General features: G+C 37.5%; 1 protein-coding gene across 2 annotated transcripts in view; it reads left to right on the plus strand.

The window, feature by feature from the left end:
- Positions 1 to 18517, plus strand: part of RELN (reelin) — a 526658-nt gene that overhangs the window by 411373 nt on the left and 96768 nt on the right. For both annotated transcript variants that reach the window (XM_049893075.1, XM_049893076.1), the window contains exons 25-28: positions 1219 to 1424; positions 5029 to 5200; positions 5895 to 6095; positions 12065 to 12297. In XM_049893075.1, coding sequence (XP_049749032.1) covers positions 1219 to 1424; positions 5029 to 5200; positions 5895 to 6095; positions 12065 to 12297 — 812 coding nt within the window. The remainder of the gene's footprint in view (positions 1 to 1218; positions 1425 to 5028; positions 5201 to 5894; positions 6096 to 12064; positions 12298 to 18517) is intronic.

The following is an 18517-nucleotide window of genomic DNA, read 5'->3' on the forward strand; positions in this document are numbered from 1 at the left end:
TGCTCCTTGGAAGCCCTATGGGGCAGTTCTACCCTGTCCAATAGGGTTGGGGTGAGTTGGAATCAACTTCTTGGCAAAAGGTTTTGTTTTGTTTTTTCCATAATTAATTTAATTGATTAGAGTAGGGTTTGAATTGTAAGTGTGAGAGAGATTTTTCTCTATGCTGTGTATATTATCTCAGATTTTCTTTCCCATTTTTAATTGAACCCTTTAGCAGCTCTCTGAGGTCAGCTTAGGGAAGCCCGTGGATTAGCTTTGGCAGAATCTGTTTGGGTGGAAGAATCTCATGAGCAAACATTTTTTCAATCCCATTCACATAAAACCGTTTAAACACAACAGTAATAATGACAACCCTTGTCAACTTGTATCTAACATCTCACAACAGGACTGTGACATGCAGGGGACACGCTAAGCAAAGGAAGCAAGTGGCAGAATTTGAGGAAACTTTCAATACTTAAGACACAAAGACACTATTTAGTGTTTGGGAAAAAACTAGTTTAAGAGGGAGAGAAAGAGACAGAGGGAGATATCAAGAGACTAGAAGCCTGAGAGACTTTGCTACTACTCTCATTTTGTCAAGAAGTTTCCGTCTTGCCCCTGGTGCTTCAATCACCATGGCAGAGATGGGTCTGAGGCATATCTCTGGAGAGAGTGTTCTAGAAGGAAGACATCCATGTGGCAGGCAAGTTATATGCAACATGTTGTGTCATCTAATTGTTACAACACCCTATGAGGGGAGGTATTATTATCCATATTATGCCCTTGAGGAAAATAAAAGCTCAGAAGGGTCACACAGCTAATGAACAGTGTGAATAGTGGGCTGAGATTCAAACTCCACTCTGACTGATTTCAAAGCACATGATCTTTCTTTTCCATTACGCTGCCTGGAAGAAATTTATAAAGTAAGAATTGGGACTGTTTTAATTAAAATTAAATTTTCTGTGTTTTTAAAGACTTTCAAATACTCTTTGGTATAATTAGCAGTTCCCAAGGGTTTCACAACTGAATCTGGGAATCAGTGAAGTAGAGACTAATCAAGTGGATCTAGGAACAGTTACAGAGACAACTAAATGGCATAACGTTCTCCTCTCAGCTGTAACTAGGGGCAAAACCTTCTCCACATAGTGCTAGGGTGTGCATATGAAATTGAAACTGAAACAACAAAATACCAAAGCCCTCAAGATGATTGAATCTATGGTTTTTCTGTCCTTTGGAAAGGCTGGAAAAAGACAGCTGGTGAGCTGGGATCTGGATACTTCTTGGGTGGATTTTGTCCAGTTCTACATCCAGATAGGCGGAGAGAGTGCTGCATGCAACAAGCCTGACAGCAGAGAGGAGGGCGTCCTCCTTCAGTATAGCAACAATGGAGGCATCCAGTGGTACCTGCTGGCAGAGATGTACTTCTCAGACTTCAGCAAACCCAGGTAACCACCCACCCCAAGGACCTTCCAGTGGTTCCCAGGAATGGTAAAGATTACATACATTGTTGTTGAGGTGTTTCCAAAACGTTCTGAACTGCAAAAAGAGACAAACTGATATAGAGTTGAAATGAATGATAGCCTGATATATAAGGATTTCATTTCAGTTAAGTGTATGAATGAAAACATTTGTGTTCAAGTTTGAATTTTTAAAGACTTTGAAAAGAATTGTGACCAAAAGAAAAGCCAGGCGATTAACCACTGCTTTCCCAAAGGAACTCTGTGGTACGGGAATGTTCCAAGCTCACTGCACTGTTTAGAAAAACTCAGACTTTTTCCATTTGTGGTTTTTTAACATATGCACAAAATATGTTCAGCTATTAGATTTAACAGCAAGATGAATTTTGTGAAAAGTTTTGACAGGGCTGCACACTGGGCTAGTCCTCACCATGTATAAGGTGAGTCTATGAAGCTTGGCTTCTGTACAGTTCTGCACTGGCCCTTCCCTGTCTTCATTTCAATGGATGAGAATATATGGAATAAAATGTCTTAGCCAATGACTATTAGAGAACTTGGGAAAGTGACTCACATTTAACATTAGTACCTATACAAAGTAATCAATGTTTTTATGTATATTTCAATTTAGTTCTTTTGCAGTTATGTATTATTTTCAAATTTTATATTTTAAATATTAAATATCATTAAAACCTACTGAAGGATATCCATCAATTTTAGGGTATTCCTTTTTATAGCCTCTGTATTGCCACTTTAACACAAAGACAAATTTTTTCTTCATATGTTGACCGCCAGTCATTATTAAATTTTCATATGTTAATATCGATGTGTTAATATGTTAATATTATTTTGTTTTATTGAATATATTTACTCTTGAAGAACATATAGATCAAATTCTTGTAAATCAAATATATTTTAGACATACTTCTTAAAATACACCTATTCTGTACATTGAAGGTTCATAAATTTTTTTAAGACATCCAGTCTTGTAAAGGTGACATAAGTCTTCATAATATAACACAAGTAGACATGAAGACAGACCAACCGAAAGCATTTCTTCTGAGGGTCACAGGCAGAAACCAGAAAAGAGGCAAGTGGGTAAAACAGAAGGCATAACATCAAAGAAGGAAGTCCAGAATTGTTGGTAAATGGAGCCTAGTGAGATTGCTCAAGATGAAGAGAAGTAGAGAAAGAATTATTAATGGTCCCAAACTGGTTTAAACAATGACATAAAATGACACAAAATTATTTTTCCCAAGTAATATAATTGTTCAACTTGGAAATTATTTGAGAGTTCATTAGAGTGACTAGATAACTATATACCAAAAAAAAAAAAAAAACCCCAAACCCACTGCCATCGAGTCGATTTCGACTCATAGCGACCCTACAGGACAGAGTAGAACTACCCTATAGAGCTTCCAAGGAGCAGATTCAAACTGCTGACCTCTTGGTTAGCAGCTGTAGCACTTAACCACTACACCACCAGTGTTTCCAGATAACTGTATAGACAAATAAAAATTCAATCCCTACCTTCAAATACCAACAATATTCAGTTTTAACAGTTCTTAACCTGGACTCAGGAGATCTATGAACCCCTTCAAATAGCATATAAAGGTGCATTTTTCTGGAGGGTATCATACTTTTTACCAAATTATAAAAAAAAATTCTGTGATGCTGAAATAGTTAAGAAACTCTGTATTGGAAGATGCGGGAAAAGACTCCATTCATAGGGGCAAATACATAAGTATAAAGAATAACTTTAACAAATGATACCAAGAAGCTCTGTGAAGAAAACTACAAAACTTCAAAATTTCCCTCAGAGATATAAAAGAAAATAAGTAAATGGAAAACAATATGTCATCCCTGGATAGGAAAACTGAATATTGTGATATAAAGATGTCTCCTAATTATAAGTTTAATGTCATTCTGATCAAAATCTCAGTGGTATTTTTGGAACTTCATATCTAAAACTGTAAGGCAAAAATAGTTTAAATTTTGGGGAAAAAAACAGAGGTTCCCTATGTGGTATGATATATTATAAAGCTAAAATAATTAAAATAGAATGCTACCTGTACATGAACAGACAGAACAATCAATGAAACCAAATAGATGACTCAGAAACTGGCACAGATGTGCATAAGAACTTATAAATAAAAAAAGGCAAATCAACTATCATGGAGAAAGAAATGGGTTATTCAATCAAATGGTGTTAGAAAAAATGGCTAAGAAGTTGAGGGAAAATATCTACTTTGATTATCACCTTATACCATCACAAAAGTGTCAAAGATTGATTAAAGATTTAAACATTTAAGTAATAGGTTACCATCTGATCTTGGATAAAGATCCAAACTTTCTTAAAAACAAATTCAATAAAAGAGTTCACAAAGAAAGACTACTTACATTCATAGAAATGTATTCCATGCAAATAAAAACATTTATGTCGAAGAAAACATAAATAACTGAAAAGGAGGAAAACAAATTGAGAAAAAGTATTTGCAACAAATACAAGAGACCGAGGATCAATGTCCATGTAAAGACTTTACAGAAATTACTGAGAAAAAACACTAAGATTCAATAGAAAAATTGGCGAGAGGAATGAGTAGACAAGTTGCAAAAGGGGAAACACAAATATTTGGTAAAATATGGACAATATTTATAAAAAAAAAAAAATCTTGTTCCTCAACAAATAGTCATTTGTCTTACACCAAATGCTGTCACCACACGGAAACAGTACAGCAGGGACTCTCATGTCATTCTATGAACCGTTACAACCCTTTAGAGAAGAAATTTGGCAAAATTAAGAGCTTTAAAAACATGATCAATTTATTTGACCCAGTAATTCCATTTCTATAAATCTTCCTTAAAGATATAAGGAAGAAACTAAGGTGTAGGTAAAGCTTTATACATAAAGATTCTTATCACAGGACTACTTACAATAGTTAAAAGTTAAATAATACTATGTTCATACAATAAAAAATCATCTAGACATTACAGTGATCTTAGGAATTCATTTTTATGACCTAAGAATGTATGTTTGATATAATGTTAAGTTTTAAAATATAGGAACCAAATTTTACATATAATAACTCATCTATATAAAAGATTACATCTGTGATGATACCCATCAAAATGTTAACAGTGGCTAACACCATGCAATGGATTATAGGTGATTTATTTTTTATTTTTAATGTATATTTATGTTTTCCCATCAGAAGTAAGAATTGCTTTGAAAGTTTTATAATTCTATTTTAATGTGTCATGAAGAAACATTTTTTCTTAATATTTCTTGAAAATGTTACAACCATTGTCGTGGTAGTCAAAAGTTATAGTTCAGTGAATCAAACTCAATTGAAATATTTTGCCCCTTCTCCAAAAGATACAATTCCAAATGAAATAAACATGACCAGGATTGAACTTACTTTCAGCTTTAAATCTCTTGTCTGATCTGTCCAAACTTAGAAACTTTTCAAAAATATCAAGAGATCAAAAAAAAAAAACAAAATGCTTTCTTGTTGCTATCCTTGTTATTTTAGCAAGCTGCTAAGAAAAACACAGCTTTTCCTTTCCCAACCATAAATGATTTGCTTTTATGCAGATTTGTCTATCTGGAGCTTCCAGCTGCTGCCAAGACCCCTTGCACCAGATTCCGCTGGTGGCAGCCTGTGTTCTCGGGGGAGGACTATGACCAGTGGGCGGTCGATGACATCATCATTCTCTCTGAGAAGCAGAAGCAGATTATCCCAGTTGTCAATCCGACTTTACCCCAGGTATTTCTCATCTGTTTGAGCGCCAAGAAGACAGCGGTTGTCAAAGTGGATGGGATTAAAGAACTACTCACTTTCTTAAGAATTTAGTGTTTAACATTGTATATGTAATATAAATTTTCTGTGTTTGCAATGGAGTCACAGGGAGATGCAAACAGTTAACATGCTTGGCTGCTAACCAAAATGTTGGAGGTTCAAGTCCAACTAGAAGCACCTTGGAAGAAAGGCCTGGCAATCTACATCCAAAAAAATCAGCCATTACAAACCCTGTGGAGCACAGTTCTACTCTGACACACATAGGTCACCATGAGTCAGAATCAACTCAATAGTAACTGGGCTTTTTCGTTTGTTTGTTTGTTTTTTGGTGTTTGCACTTAATCAACTTTCAATGCTACTAGTTCACAAATTATTTAGATGTAAAAAAGATCATGAAACCTGGCCAGGTCATCAAGGAAAATTATCCACATGTTTATAAAATTATTAGATACATGGTGGCAAAATATTTTCAGTTGTTAAATCATTGGTAGAAAAAGTTAATAGCAGTAAAAAACAGTTAATTTAGAGATCCTGCTGTTTTTTTTTTTTTTTGTAGAAATGCAAATGGTACACGGCCCTGCATGTCAAGAATTGAAAATTCTTTTCTTGTTTTCAGAGCAATCAAATTGCCTCTCTGTGTTGTTTATATTGTTTCTATTAGAACTTTTACGAGAAGCCAGCTTTTGATTACCCTATGAACCAAATGAGTGTGTGGTTGATGTTGGCTAATGAAGGAATGGTCAAAAATGAAACCTTCTGTTCTGTCACGCCATCAGCCATGGTATTTGGGAAATCAGATGGGGATCGATTTGCAGTAACTCGAGATTTAACCCTGAAACCTGGATATGTGCTACAGTTCAAGGTATTTATACACAAACTTCTTCCCAGAGCAGGTTAAGGAACAAAAGATCTTCCAGATTTAAGACTTGCAAGTCACAAAGAACAACAAATTTTTCATATTCCGTTAAAGAGAGGACTCACTCCAACAAAAGTTCAACAATCATAGAATGGCAAAGCTTTTTAGCTCTAGTCATAAGGAAAATCACTTGTCAGTTTTTAATGAGCCTGAAAAGTTGCGTCTGTGTCATTACAGTTCTTTAAGTGCTCATGGAATTCTACCAGAGTTAAAAAGAAAATTGACTTTCAGGACTTCAGCCTGATTGTGACCATGAATTCCATGATGCTGGATGGTAGTGGATGAGTCCTCCTTTTCATCTTACAAGTGGTTTTAGGACTTAGGAGTTATTTTATGATCTCACTGCAGGATTTTCTAACAATTTTTATTCTGTTGATTCAGTACATTTTTATTGCATTATCATCGTTCTCTTAAAAATTTGTTGTTTTTCAGCACTGTGATAACATGTCAACATGTATAGCAAGTATTTACTTTGACAAGCTCTTGTTTCAGAATCCTAATCAAAATTTCATAGTGTCTATAACAAAGTCCCATTGGTGAATTCTGGGGTCGAAAGTAATGCAGTTTTAATGAGCTAGCACAACTACATGGTCCTTACATAACGGCAGGATGCAGATGCTAAATAATTTACAAATGGAATTATTAAAGAGATCAGATGTTGATAGGCAGCTCTCTTCAAATATCATTTTCACAAGCCTGTAAATGAGGAAGTTAATCATAAATAAAGTGATTGGTAGAATATTATCTCTCGTGAATGTCAAAAAGGTAAACAATTTGTTACATATACTTTTACTACAATAGAAAATTTTTTTAATGTTATCCTTCCCCGTTTGGATTTTGATGCTAAGCTGCAATGAAAAAATCATCTGTAGCAGTATATGAATCTATACTCATTTGTTGATACCACATAAAATGGTAACGAGATAGCATTACTAGCAAATGCTTTGCAGAACACTGTGCCGTTTCCCATTTGACACCTTTTCAACGTAATTAGCCACGAAATCATGATAGCGTGTTAAAGTCTGCAAAGTGATATTCTGAAGTCTAAAAATCTAAATATAGAAAACATTATTAAATGTTGTAACTACTTAAGCAAACAGCAAGACTCTAGTCATACCAGCAGAAAGCTGTTGATTTGTGGCAATTTGTTGATAATAGCTATGCAATATGGGTCATTCAGAGATTGATAATGTCTACCTGAAACCTGCAAAAAAAGAATTTTTGGTCTCATTTGAACAAAAGTGCATAGTGATGGTATATTTTGTGACTGCTTGGTACTGGGTACTAAGAATACAGAGATGAAAAATATGGCCTTGGCCCTCAAGGAGCTCAAAAACTAGTGAGTGAGCCAGAAAAGTAAGCAGTTGCAATACAATCACAGGACTGCTGTAATAGAAGTAGTCTCTGGATGCTGCGGGAGTACCCTGCATAGTGGCTGATAGAGGAGCTCAAAAAGTATCTGTTGGTTGAATAAATGGATAAGTGAATGAAGAATGAGTTGGAACTGGAAGTCTGCACATGTAAGGATTTAGTCAACTGAAGAATGGGAGGGGAGGAATTCCAGTTAGAGTACATCCAGTTAGAGGGAACAGAATGTGCAAATACATGTAAATATATGAAAGTGCAAATGAGAATGGTGAATTTGAAAACTGAGGAGTTTGCAGTATGTTCTGCAGGGGTGAGAGATGAGGCTGATCTCATGACAGAATCAGACCTTTTTTAAAGAAGGATCATTCTGGCAGCCATATGGGTGTTGACTTAAGAGGCGAAACTTGAGTCAGCAAGTACATTCATTCATTCAGCAAATATTTCTGAAGCCTCTACTATGCGCCAGGCAACGTTCTAGCCTCTGAAAATAAATAGGAATAGAGAGCATGGACTGGGGTGGTAGAAGGTGGTTACCATTTTATAAACGGTTGTCAGGTTTGGCCTCGTTAATAAAGTGACGAGAAACCTAAAGAAAGTAAACGAGAAAGTCATACAGCTATCTGGAGAAGAGTATTCCAGGCACGGGGTGGGGGCGGGTGGGGGGAGCGGAATGTGCAAATATCTGGAAGTGGGAGTGTGCTTGGTTCAAGAAATCACAAGGATGCCATTGTGACCAGAGCAAAGAAAGTGAGCAAGAGGGACATAAAAAAAATTAAGTCAGACTTTGACTTTTGGTCTGAGTAAAATGGCAAGCAGAAGAGTGACATGCTGTGGCGTAAGCTTTTAAAGAATCACTCTTGTGAGCGTGTTAGGGATATACTGACAGGGGCAAGGACAGAAACAGAGAGACAAGTTGGGTGACTGTGACAGTGGTCCAAATAAATGATGGGAGCACTCTAAAGCATAGATGAGAAGGTTGGGGGGCTGTGAGACTGGACTAATGGGAACGGAACAACTAGAACAGAAATAATGAAAATGTTGACACAATGGGAAGAATGTTACCAATGTCACTGAACAATATGTATAGGAATTGTTGAATGGGAATCTGTTTTGCTATATACACTTCCACTGAAAATGCAATAAAAACATTATTTTTGAAAAAAGAGAGAGAGATAAATGATGGGAGCTTGGACCTGTGTGATGGCGAAAAATGCAGGGAAAAGTGGTCAGATTTTTGGATATATTTTGAATAAAGTAAGGGATCAGTAATCAAAGTGAGAACTCAGATGGTCAGATTACAGCATGACGTGGGGTGTAAAGATGAGCAGATACATCTGAGAGATATCAAAGGTATATATTCAACAAATTTTGATAACTTAGTGTTATAATGGCTTCTAGAATGACTCCTACATTTCTGGCCCCAGTCACTGAAACTGGAAATACAAGAAAAGGAATTATTTTAGGGAGGTGGATAATAAGATAGGTGGACAGGTTTCAACAGAGTTTCCAGGCAAAAACTAGGAAGAAAAGCCTCGTGATCTACTTCCAAATATTTGCCAATGAAAACCCTATGGATAACAATAGAATATTTTCCAATATAGTGCTGGAAGATGAGTCCCCTAGGATGGAAGGCACTCAAAATACAGTGTCCTCAACAGTGGACTCAAGCATGGCAACAATTGTGAAGATGGCACAGGACCAGGCAACGTTTTGTTTTGTTGTACATGGGGCCACCGTAAGAGCAGATTAGATGGCAGCTAACAACAAAGGGCTGCCAAAGTGGAAATACACAGAAGCAGTGATGTATATATTTGTCTAGGGAGCAGGAGAGAGGCCGTATTTGGAAATCATACGTATTTAGAAGGAATTTGAAATTATGATGGTGAGTGAGATTAGAGAGCCTGCAGAAGATAACCAAGAACCGAATCTTAGAAAACACCAACACTTGAAGAGGCAGGCTAGATGCTCAATTAAAAAGAAAAAAAGAAATGATTAACAATGTTAGAAGCAACAGAAAAGTCAAGTAAAATAAGGGTTGAATCTTCCCATTAGTTAGATAGAGGTTTCCTTGGTAATTTCACTGGGGTGGTAAGGGCAAAAACAGAATACAGTGGATTAAAGAATGGTGAGTGAATAACCAACACAGTAAGTATGGCCTCTCTCAAGATGTTTAGCCTATGTAGTTAGAGACAGACCTAAAGCCAGGGAGAATTTTATTTTCTTTTGTTTTTAAAGACAGGGAGACTTGAGTATATATGCCTGAAACTTAAAAGGTGCCCCAGTAAATATTTGTTGAATTGTATTATGAATGAATCATGAATGGAAAGTTTTTAAGATGAATTATATATTTAATATACCAGAAAGTCTGTCTGCTCCACAACATTACCTAATTCCTAAAGCACAAACTTTTCAGAGAACTGAAATTTCTAATGGCTTGCCTGCCTTAGAAACAATGGCAGTCATAATAAGTCTAAGACGAAAAGCTAACTCTGTGGGCCCAGTGTGGCTACTCTCACCACATGCTAACCAAAGGCTATCTAGTATGGGTAATGTAATAAAAGGGAGCAGTGTTAGAAGAGTTTAATTATGCATCTCAGGGGGTACGTGATTACAGTTATTTAGTTATAGTCATAATTATATTTGTATTTTATTATGAATTATATATTTTATGATATTTAATTGTGATTGTATTGAGATTTTCCTGTATAAATTTGGGGAAACCCTGGTGGCATAGTGGTTGAGTTCCGCTGCTAAGCAAAAGGTTGGCTGTTTGAATCCACCAGGAAACCCTATGGGGCAGTTCTAGGGTTGCTATGAGTCATAATGGACTCAATGGCAACGGTTTTTTATGTAAGTTTGGATAGATGAGTCACAATAAAATCTCTACTAACCAAATTGTAAATCCTTCTGAGAGATGCTTTCTAGCTCTGAGTATAGCAATAGATTATTGAATCTTCTTCGGAAGGACTAAGTAAATCTACCTTATAGTCACAAGGATGAAAGGGTTGACCTCTTGACTTCTGGCCCAATATTATTTGCCTATGGCTCTACTTGTCCTTCATCCTTGATTCTTTGGTCATAATCATGTTTTTTTGATTCCTTACTTCAATTTTTCTTCTATAAAATTTGACTATTCTTATTTATAAAATCTTTTATAGTAAAATCCTATGAGGGTTCCAACCAACAAATGAAATAAAATAATAATAGGCCATTCATATAACACAATATGTAAAATAAATATCAGGAAAAGAGTTTGCCATTTACAGTGATAAAAAATGTAAACTAAAACAGTAATAAAATTTATAGGTTTATTTATTTAGAAAGAAACTATCTTACACTGTAATAATACCCACAGTTGTAGTAAAATTGATTCATTTGAACTCAAGCAATGTTAAATGAACACATATACCCAGATATTTTAAAGTGGTTCTACATTTTTACCTCAGTTTTTTTTTTTTTTTTTTTTTAATATTAATGGTAGGAATTTATCTGATGATAACAAATCAACTGAAGGAAAAAGATAGATTCTTTGCAATGCTACATGTAATAACCAAATAATACTTTACATAGAAAATATGAGAAAAGCTCTAGAAGTGTGAGAATTGCAATTATATGACCAAAATACATATTTCCATGTAAATGTCGGAAGAGAACACAGAAAAATAAAAATAGTTATGCTACGGTATTGGGATTTAGGTTGCATTTTAAAAAATGTTTTTTTTTGTTGTTTTTTTTGATGTTGCTATTCCTATGATGACAGTCCCCTACATGAATGCACAAAATAGTAACAGTTTTAGTTCTGGATTATGTTGCTTATATGATGCTGTGGAAAAAAAAAAAAAAAACTCAGCTCTTCTATCTAAGTTGGCACTGATTTCTTACTGAGCTTTTGCAAGAAAGCAGAATAAAGATGTTTGTGCCACTGGAAACAGAAAGGACAGCCCTCTCTTCAGGTGACCTTTGTGTCCTGAAGAGGGCGGCTGCTTCTCCATCTTTTGCTTTCCTCTGTTTATACCCTCTGAGAAGAAAGCAAAAAGCAGTTTCTTAGCTATTGATCTTTTGTCTGAGACTTCAACACCACAGATGCTGTGCTTCTGTCTTCCCTCTTATAAATCCCAAGAAATCCACAAAATGAGCAGCTGGTACAGCTTACTATTAAAAAGTACCTGTTTATGCTCAGCTGCTAACCAAAAGGTTGGAGGTTCGAGTCTAGCCAGAGATGCCTTGGAAGAAAGGCATGGAAATTTACTGCCCCCAAATTAGCCATTGAAAACCCTATGGAGCACAGTTCTAATGTGACACACATGGGGTTGCCATGAGTCAGATCGACTCAATAGCAATTGGGTTTTTTTTGTTGTTGTTGTTTTTATCACTTGCCTGAACAAGGAATTCCAGAACCTATAGATGAGTTTGGGTTGGGACTGAGCTGCTTATTGTTGTAAATTTAACGCAGGCTTAGTAGAAAGGGTCCTGACTGCTGTAGCACCTAATTTGTTGATGATGACTTTGAACCAAAGCCTTGTGTAATTCTGTCCTTCCTTTAATAGCTAAACATAGGGTGTGCCAATCAATTCAGCAGCACGGCCCCAGTTCTCCTTCAGTACTCTCATGATGCTGGTATGTCCTGGTTTCTGGTGAAAGAAGGCTGTTACCCAGCTTCTGCAGGCAAAGGATGTGAGGGCAACTCCAGAGAACTCAGTGAGCCCACCATGTATCACACGGGGGACTTTGAAGAATGGACAAGAATCACCATTGTTATTCCAAGGTCTCTTGCAGCCAGGTAAAGTAGATCATTCCTATTTTGTGCTGTAGCTTCCATTCCTTGGAAACATATCTTTACTGAATATCTTGATGGCCTAAAAGGATGCGTATAGCCTAAGGATGCCTATCTAAGAAATAACTCTTGAGGAAAAGAGCTCTGGGACAAAACATGGTGGGGTTGGGAGGGCGGGTGTCTGTGCACGTGATGGGCCTCTCTCTTTATGTGGTCCTTCATCTCAGTATTTTTCAGAGTTAAGTGATCCCAGAGTTTGAAGAGAACAAAAGTAGAAGCTTCAAGGCCTTATCTTATCTGCCACGTTATATTGGTCAAAGCAGGTCATAAATGTGCTTTAGGTATTTGTTAAGGCTTTGCTTCTAGGTACAATTACTTTACCAGTTACCTATTGCTACAGAATACACCACCCCAAAACTTAGTACCTTCAAACAAGTTGGGGAGCATCAAGTGGTGCATCTTTGCTGCAATTAATAGACTATCAGAGTGCTGGAAGACATCACTATGAAAAAGTTGTCAATACAACTAGGAGCCAAGGAACCAGGATGTCAGACCAGTTCATTCCAGTTCAAACCCCTGCTGAGAATTTACCCTTCTAACAAGTTCCCAGGAAGTTGTACGAAAGAATCACTTATGATCCCCAGATGATTCTTACCTATAACTTCCTGGGAACTTGTTAGAAATGTAAATTTTCAGCATGGATTAGAACCAGGATGAGCTCATTCAAAGCCTTGCGAAGAACACAAATCTGACTTGATTTCCTCAAAGCCAGATAATATACAGCTGAATCTGAAAGTGCAGGCTGCTTGATGTTGGGCGGCATGACTTAAATGGTAAAGCCACATGAGAAATAAGACAAGCTTGTCTTTAGTATCACAAAGTAAGCCAATATTTTGAGGCTCCCAATGTATCAGTATTTTCTTGGACCTCAGCTTTTGGAGATGAAATTTTCCCTCATTAAAATCAAGCATCCTGAGTAATCTCGAATACCATCCAGCTTGCTGGTCGATAGCATTTGTGATGAAGAGCCCTGTACTACATGACAGGAAATATGCTTCAACTTTAGCCTGAGTAAAAAAGCTGTTATTGATCCTTCTACAGTATGTTCAACATACTCAGATATCTCCAAATGGAGTATTGGAAAGCTGCGAATTCCAAGTGTTAAAATGTTGCGCTTTCAGAAATAATTCTAAGGAGACTTTCTCAAAGCAGCAGTTTGTGCTCATATTAATTCACCTAAATCTTGCCTACAGAGGAGAGACAGTGGTGGCAGTACTGAATGTATGCTAAAACATCCCTTCCAACTCTCAGAGGCATCCCCCTCCGGATATATAGTATGCCACGCAGTCTGTTCTAGGCTCCTTATACAGAATGCAAAAGATGGTGTCTCTAAGCAAGGCTTAACACAGTTGTTTCATATTCTGAAGACTGTCTCCTCCACCTCTACCCATTACCAGTTTACTTCTGCACAGAACAAACAAGTGCACAGGAGCCTTCCCAGTTTAAAAAGCAGATGCAGCATCTCTCTGAACTATGACATGGTGGAAGGATAGCGTGTAGAAGCCAGGTCTTCTACTCATTTAGGCATCCTCCAAGCAAAGGTGAAAATAGGGAATAGAGACAGAGAGATAGAGTCTTATCTTTTCCTTTTTCTTCCTTATCTGGTACATGGAGGACAATGGAGAAGGTTTATTAAGGACTGGAATGCCCAGCACCACACCATGGTTTGTTTCTAGTAGAACTACATAGGATTAAACTCTTTCTTTCTCCCCAATCATCACTTCCTGAGAATCCTCCAAGACCCAGGCCTTGCTGCTATCTAGTCAAAGACCTCTATTACATCCCATCTAGGCTTTATGCCCCTCTTAATGGTAGCAATTGTCAGAGTTGCACGTTTACATTTCCTTGCACAGGGGTTTGATTTAAGTATGGCTTCTCACTCAACTATGGGCTACTTGAAGGCAAAGTTTTTGTCCCCACTGTATCCCAGCCCTAGCAATGTGCCTGGCATACTGTAGGTGCTTGGTAAATGTTGGTTGACTGAAGGAAAGTTGAATGAGGAATAAGTACCAGCAATAGGTGTTCAACTACAATGAAAACAACTTCTTTTGTATTTTTTTCTAAAATAAAAACTTTTCAGCAATAAATAATTGTTCTGCTTTCTTCTATGTCTACCAGAAGACAAGAATAACACATGCACACACATCATCATCATCATCGCAAATCACTATCTCCTCCATTTTAAAAAAGATAAAAACTTTGTGAAATCTAGACGTACTTTTTAGTTTAACTTTGTTTTACTTACACCCTCCCTTCTCTTGGTCTCTCTGACTATAATTCTTTTAGTGAACTCCTCCAGTTCTTCCCCTTTCTCCAACAACTCTGAGTTGCTAAATTACTGGTGCTTAATCCCCAGAGTGTGCTACAGAGGGAACAGAACAGCAGTAGGCATCAGGAACCAGGCACAACTTGGAGGGATGGAAATGAAACCAACGAAACCTTTGTTGCTTTGAGTCACACTTTCCAACAAAAAACTAACTAGCAAAGGTTAAAAGAAGGAAAAGAAAGATTTCTTGCCCTTTCATTCTTAAATATAATCTTTTCATCTAGGACCCTCAGCCATGATTCACCATGTCCTGGCCAGGGCTTCAAACTGGTTCTTCCTGGTTTGGTCACAGCCGAGGAAACGAAACCAGAACAGACCCGAATTTGTGAAATTGGGGTGAACTGAAATGATAACAATAGGAAAAATTATGAGTCTAAGCCCTGCTAGAAACCTAATCTTAGAAAACAAGGGCAGCATACATATTGCATAGCAACCAAATCTCTTGGCCATCATGAGATACTGAGCAGAGTCAGAAACAGCGGTGCCCCCTCAGAGATAGTGGTGTACCACGCCGCCTTGAATGTGTGTCACTCCCCACAGTCCTGCCGATAATCCAGTCTCACACATCAGGCTCCTGAAAGGGCTCACTATACCTCTTCCAAGTCTCCCATTCCAGGCCTTCAACCCATAATTGGTTATCATTCTCAATCACCCAAATTGTAAAACTTCTGGTCTGTTCCGGTTTCAGTTCGTAGGCCATGACTAACCAGTTTGAAGTGGTTTGAAGCACAGGTCCTGGCCTCACCCTACTAACCAAATGAATAGTCTTTTTGTTTAGTGTTGTTTTTTCTATTTAAATATAGAATCCTTAAGACTAAGCTCCAGATGTCGTCTGTCTTCTTAAACACCTAGCAGTGTACTGTATTTCTTAAAGAATATGACTCTAGGAGTTTAGGATCTGCAAACAAGGGTGCCTTTTCACTCTGGCCAGACCAGACCTTGATTCTTTTGTTATCATCATGCAAGTTACAGGACCCCAAGAAACAGCAGTATATGGACAGAGAACTGCTAGAAATTCAAGCCAAATTCAGAAGAATACACAGAACCAGGGATATCATAGCTGATGTCAGATGGATCCTGGCTAAAAGCAGAGAATACCAGAAAGATGTTTACTTGTGTTTTATTGACAATGCAAAGGCTGGGTGGATCATAACAAATTATGGATAACATTGCAAAGAATGGGAATTCCGAAACACTAAATTGTGCTCATGAGGAACCTGTATAGAGATTAAGAGGCAGCCATTCAAACAGATCAAGGGGATACTGCATGGCTTAAGGTCAGGAAAGATGTGCATCAGGGTTGTATCATTTCACCATACCTATTCAATCTGTGTGCTGCACAAATAATCTGAGAAGCTGGACTATATGAAGAACAGAGCATCAGGATTGAAGGAAGACTTGTTAACAACCTGCATTATGCAGATGAGACGACCTTGCTTGCTGAAAGTGAAGAGGACTTGAAGCACTTACTGATGAAGATCGAAGGTCACAGCCTTCAGTATAGACTGCACCTCAACATAAAGAAAACACAAATGCTCACAACTGGACCGATAAGCAACATCACGATAAACGGAGAAAAGATTGAAGTTGTCAACGATTTAATTTTACTTGTATCTACCCATGGGAGCAGCAGTCAAGAAATCAAAAGACACATTGCATTGAACAAATCTGCTGCAGAAGACCTCCCTAAAGTGTTGAAAAGCAAACATGTCACCTTGAAGACTAAGGTGCGCCTGACCCAAGCGATGGTGTTTTCAGTCGCCTCATATGCATACAAAAGCTGGATGATGAATAAGGAAAACCAAAGAATTGATGCCTTTGACTTGTGTCATTGGCAAAGAATATTGAATGTACCGTGGACTGCCAAAAGAAAGAACAAATCTGTCTTGGAAGAAGTACAACCAGAATGTTCCTTAGGAGCAAGGATGGCGAGACAACATCTCATATACTTTGGACATGTTATCAGGAGGGATCAGTCCCTGGAAAAGGACATCATGCTTGGTAAGGTACAGGGTCAGCAAAAAAGAAGAAGGCTCTCAACAAGATGGACTGACACAGCGGCTGCAACAATGAGCGTGAGCATAACAATAGTTGTGAAGATGGTGCAGGACCAGGCAGTGTTCCGTTCTGTTGTACACAGGGTTGCCATGAGTCAGAACTGACTCAATGGCACCTAGCAACAACAACAATAAGAAATAGATATAGGTCAAAGGGTTTCACTCGCCCTTCATTCCCTATCAGATTACCAAAATTGCTTCTATAATTGCACCTAAGGATGAAATTATTCAACCCTTTGAACAACTCTGTGCCCAAATCTGAGCCTGCTTCTTCATCAAAGTGGGGCAGTTGATGGAAAGATGCCCTCACTTTGCCCAGGGCTACTGCTTGGATGGGAGAAAGAGAGGTTGTTCTTACCTTTTTTATTTCTTTCAGTGGAGCAAAATTTTGGGATCCATGTCTCTCTGAGTTCTATTAGAAAAAAATAAAAAGAAGACCCAAATGTGACTTCTAATCAAAGAGGACTTGTTTCGGGAAACTGGCCTGTTTTTCTCTTTTATCTTAGGTATACAAGCTATCTTTTGGAAGGAGCTTAGAGGCCTTAACATTTTGCTTAAGAGCAATTGGCAAAAGCTACCATTTGTCAATTCTATCTACTTCCTTTGAGATGAAAAAAACTCTTCACAGGCTGAGTAATTTTGCAAGCCCAGTGGAAGGAATTTTCCCAAGGTTCATGACATTAAGGACAACTGTATTTTCTTAGAATCCTTTTTTTTTTTTTTTGCTTTTGTTTTCCTTTTCTAATCCTCTTTAATTCACTTCTGTTTTGCCTTGAAAAATAAGACCCATATATGCTGAATTAGCTCCAAAGGAAATAAAAAATGCGTTCACCTTCCTCTTAATACACTGAAACTGGGGCTTACCTAATAGGCAAGTAATCTCTGGAAGGAGCCCTGGTGGTGCAGTGATTAAGAGCGCGACTGCTAACCAAAAGGTCAGCAGTTCGAATCCACCAACAGCTCCTTGGAAACCGTATGGCACAGTTCTGCTCTGTCCTATAGGGTCACTATGAGTCAGGATTAACTCAACAGCAATGGGTTTGGGCCTTTTTGTTTTGTTTAATTGGTTTTATTCTCTGAAAACCTGTAAACCTAGTAAACAACCTTGTTGGTTAAATTTTGAAAATTTTCCAAGAGTAGGTAATTTAAAATAATGAAAGAAAAAAAAAAGGCTGTGGTTATGGTTCAGTGTTGCCAAATCACTATTTGAAGAGCCAAAACTAAATGCATTCTGATATTGCCATATTATTTTCACAATAATAGAAGGGAGAAGGAGCCATCTTTGTCTACACTTATCGTTGACAGTCTTCATTAATCTTTAAAATTCTTCACCCTTGCTTACTAAGATTCACCCAAAAGTCTGTAAATATTGGCAGCAAAATTAATTAGAATCTAGATATCCTAATCTTTTTTCTTCTTTGATTTCACTAGAACTGGAAGTAAAGAGGTAATTTTCCTGGTATGAAACTATAAATGTGTGTGAGTTTCCATATATTTGAAAAGAAAAGAGCTGTGTTGAAAGGATTGAAAAGGCAAAACAGTGATTGGGACAAGTTTTAGTCTAGCAGCTTAAAAAATGTTGTTCTGGGGGAAGAAGGACTGGGCAGCAGCCCAGCACACTGGTTTTCCAGGGTTTTGAAGCACTGTTCCTAGGTCTGTGTTTTGTCCATTGGCAGTTACCAGTGTTCATTGGCAGCCCAGCTGGTTGCTAAGAGTGCATAGAATGAGTGTCTTGGAGATTTAAAGATGAAAGATAAAGAGGAAGAACAGGAAGGCAACAGGT

This window comes from Elephas maximus, chromosome 8 (genome assembly GCF_024166365.1).
Source record: "Elephas maximus indicus isolate mEleMax1 chromosome 8, mEleMax1 primary haplotype, whole genome shotgun sequence".
NCBI lineage: Eukaryota > Metazoa > Chordata > Mammalia > Proboscidea > Elephantidae > Elephas > Elephas maximus.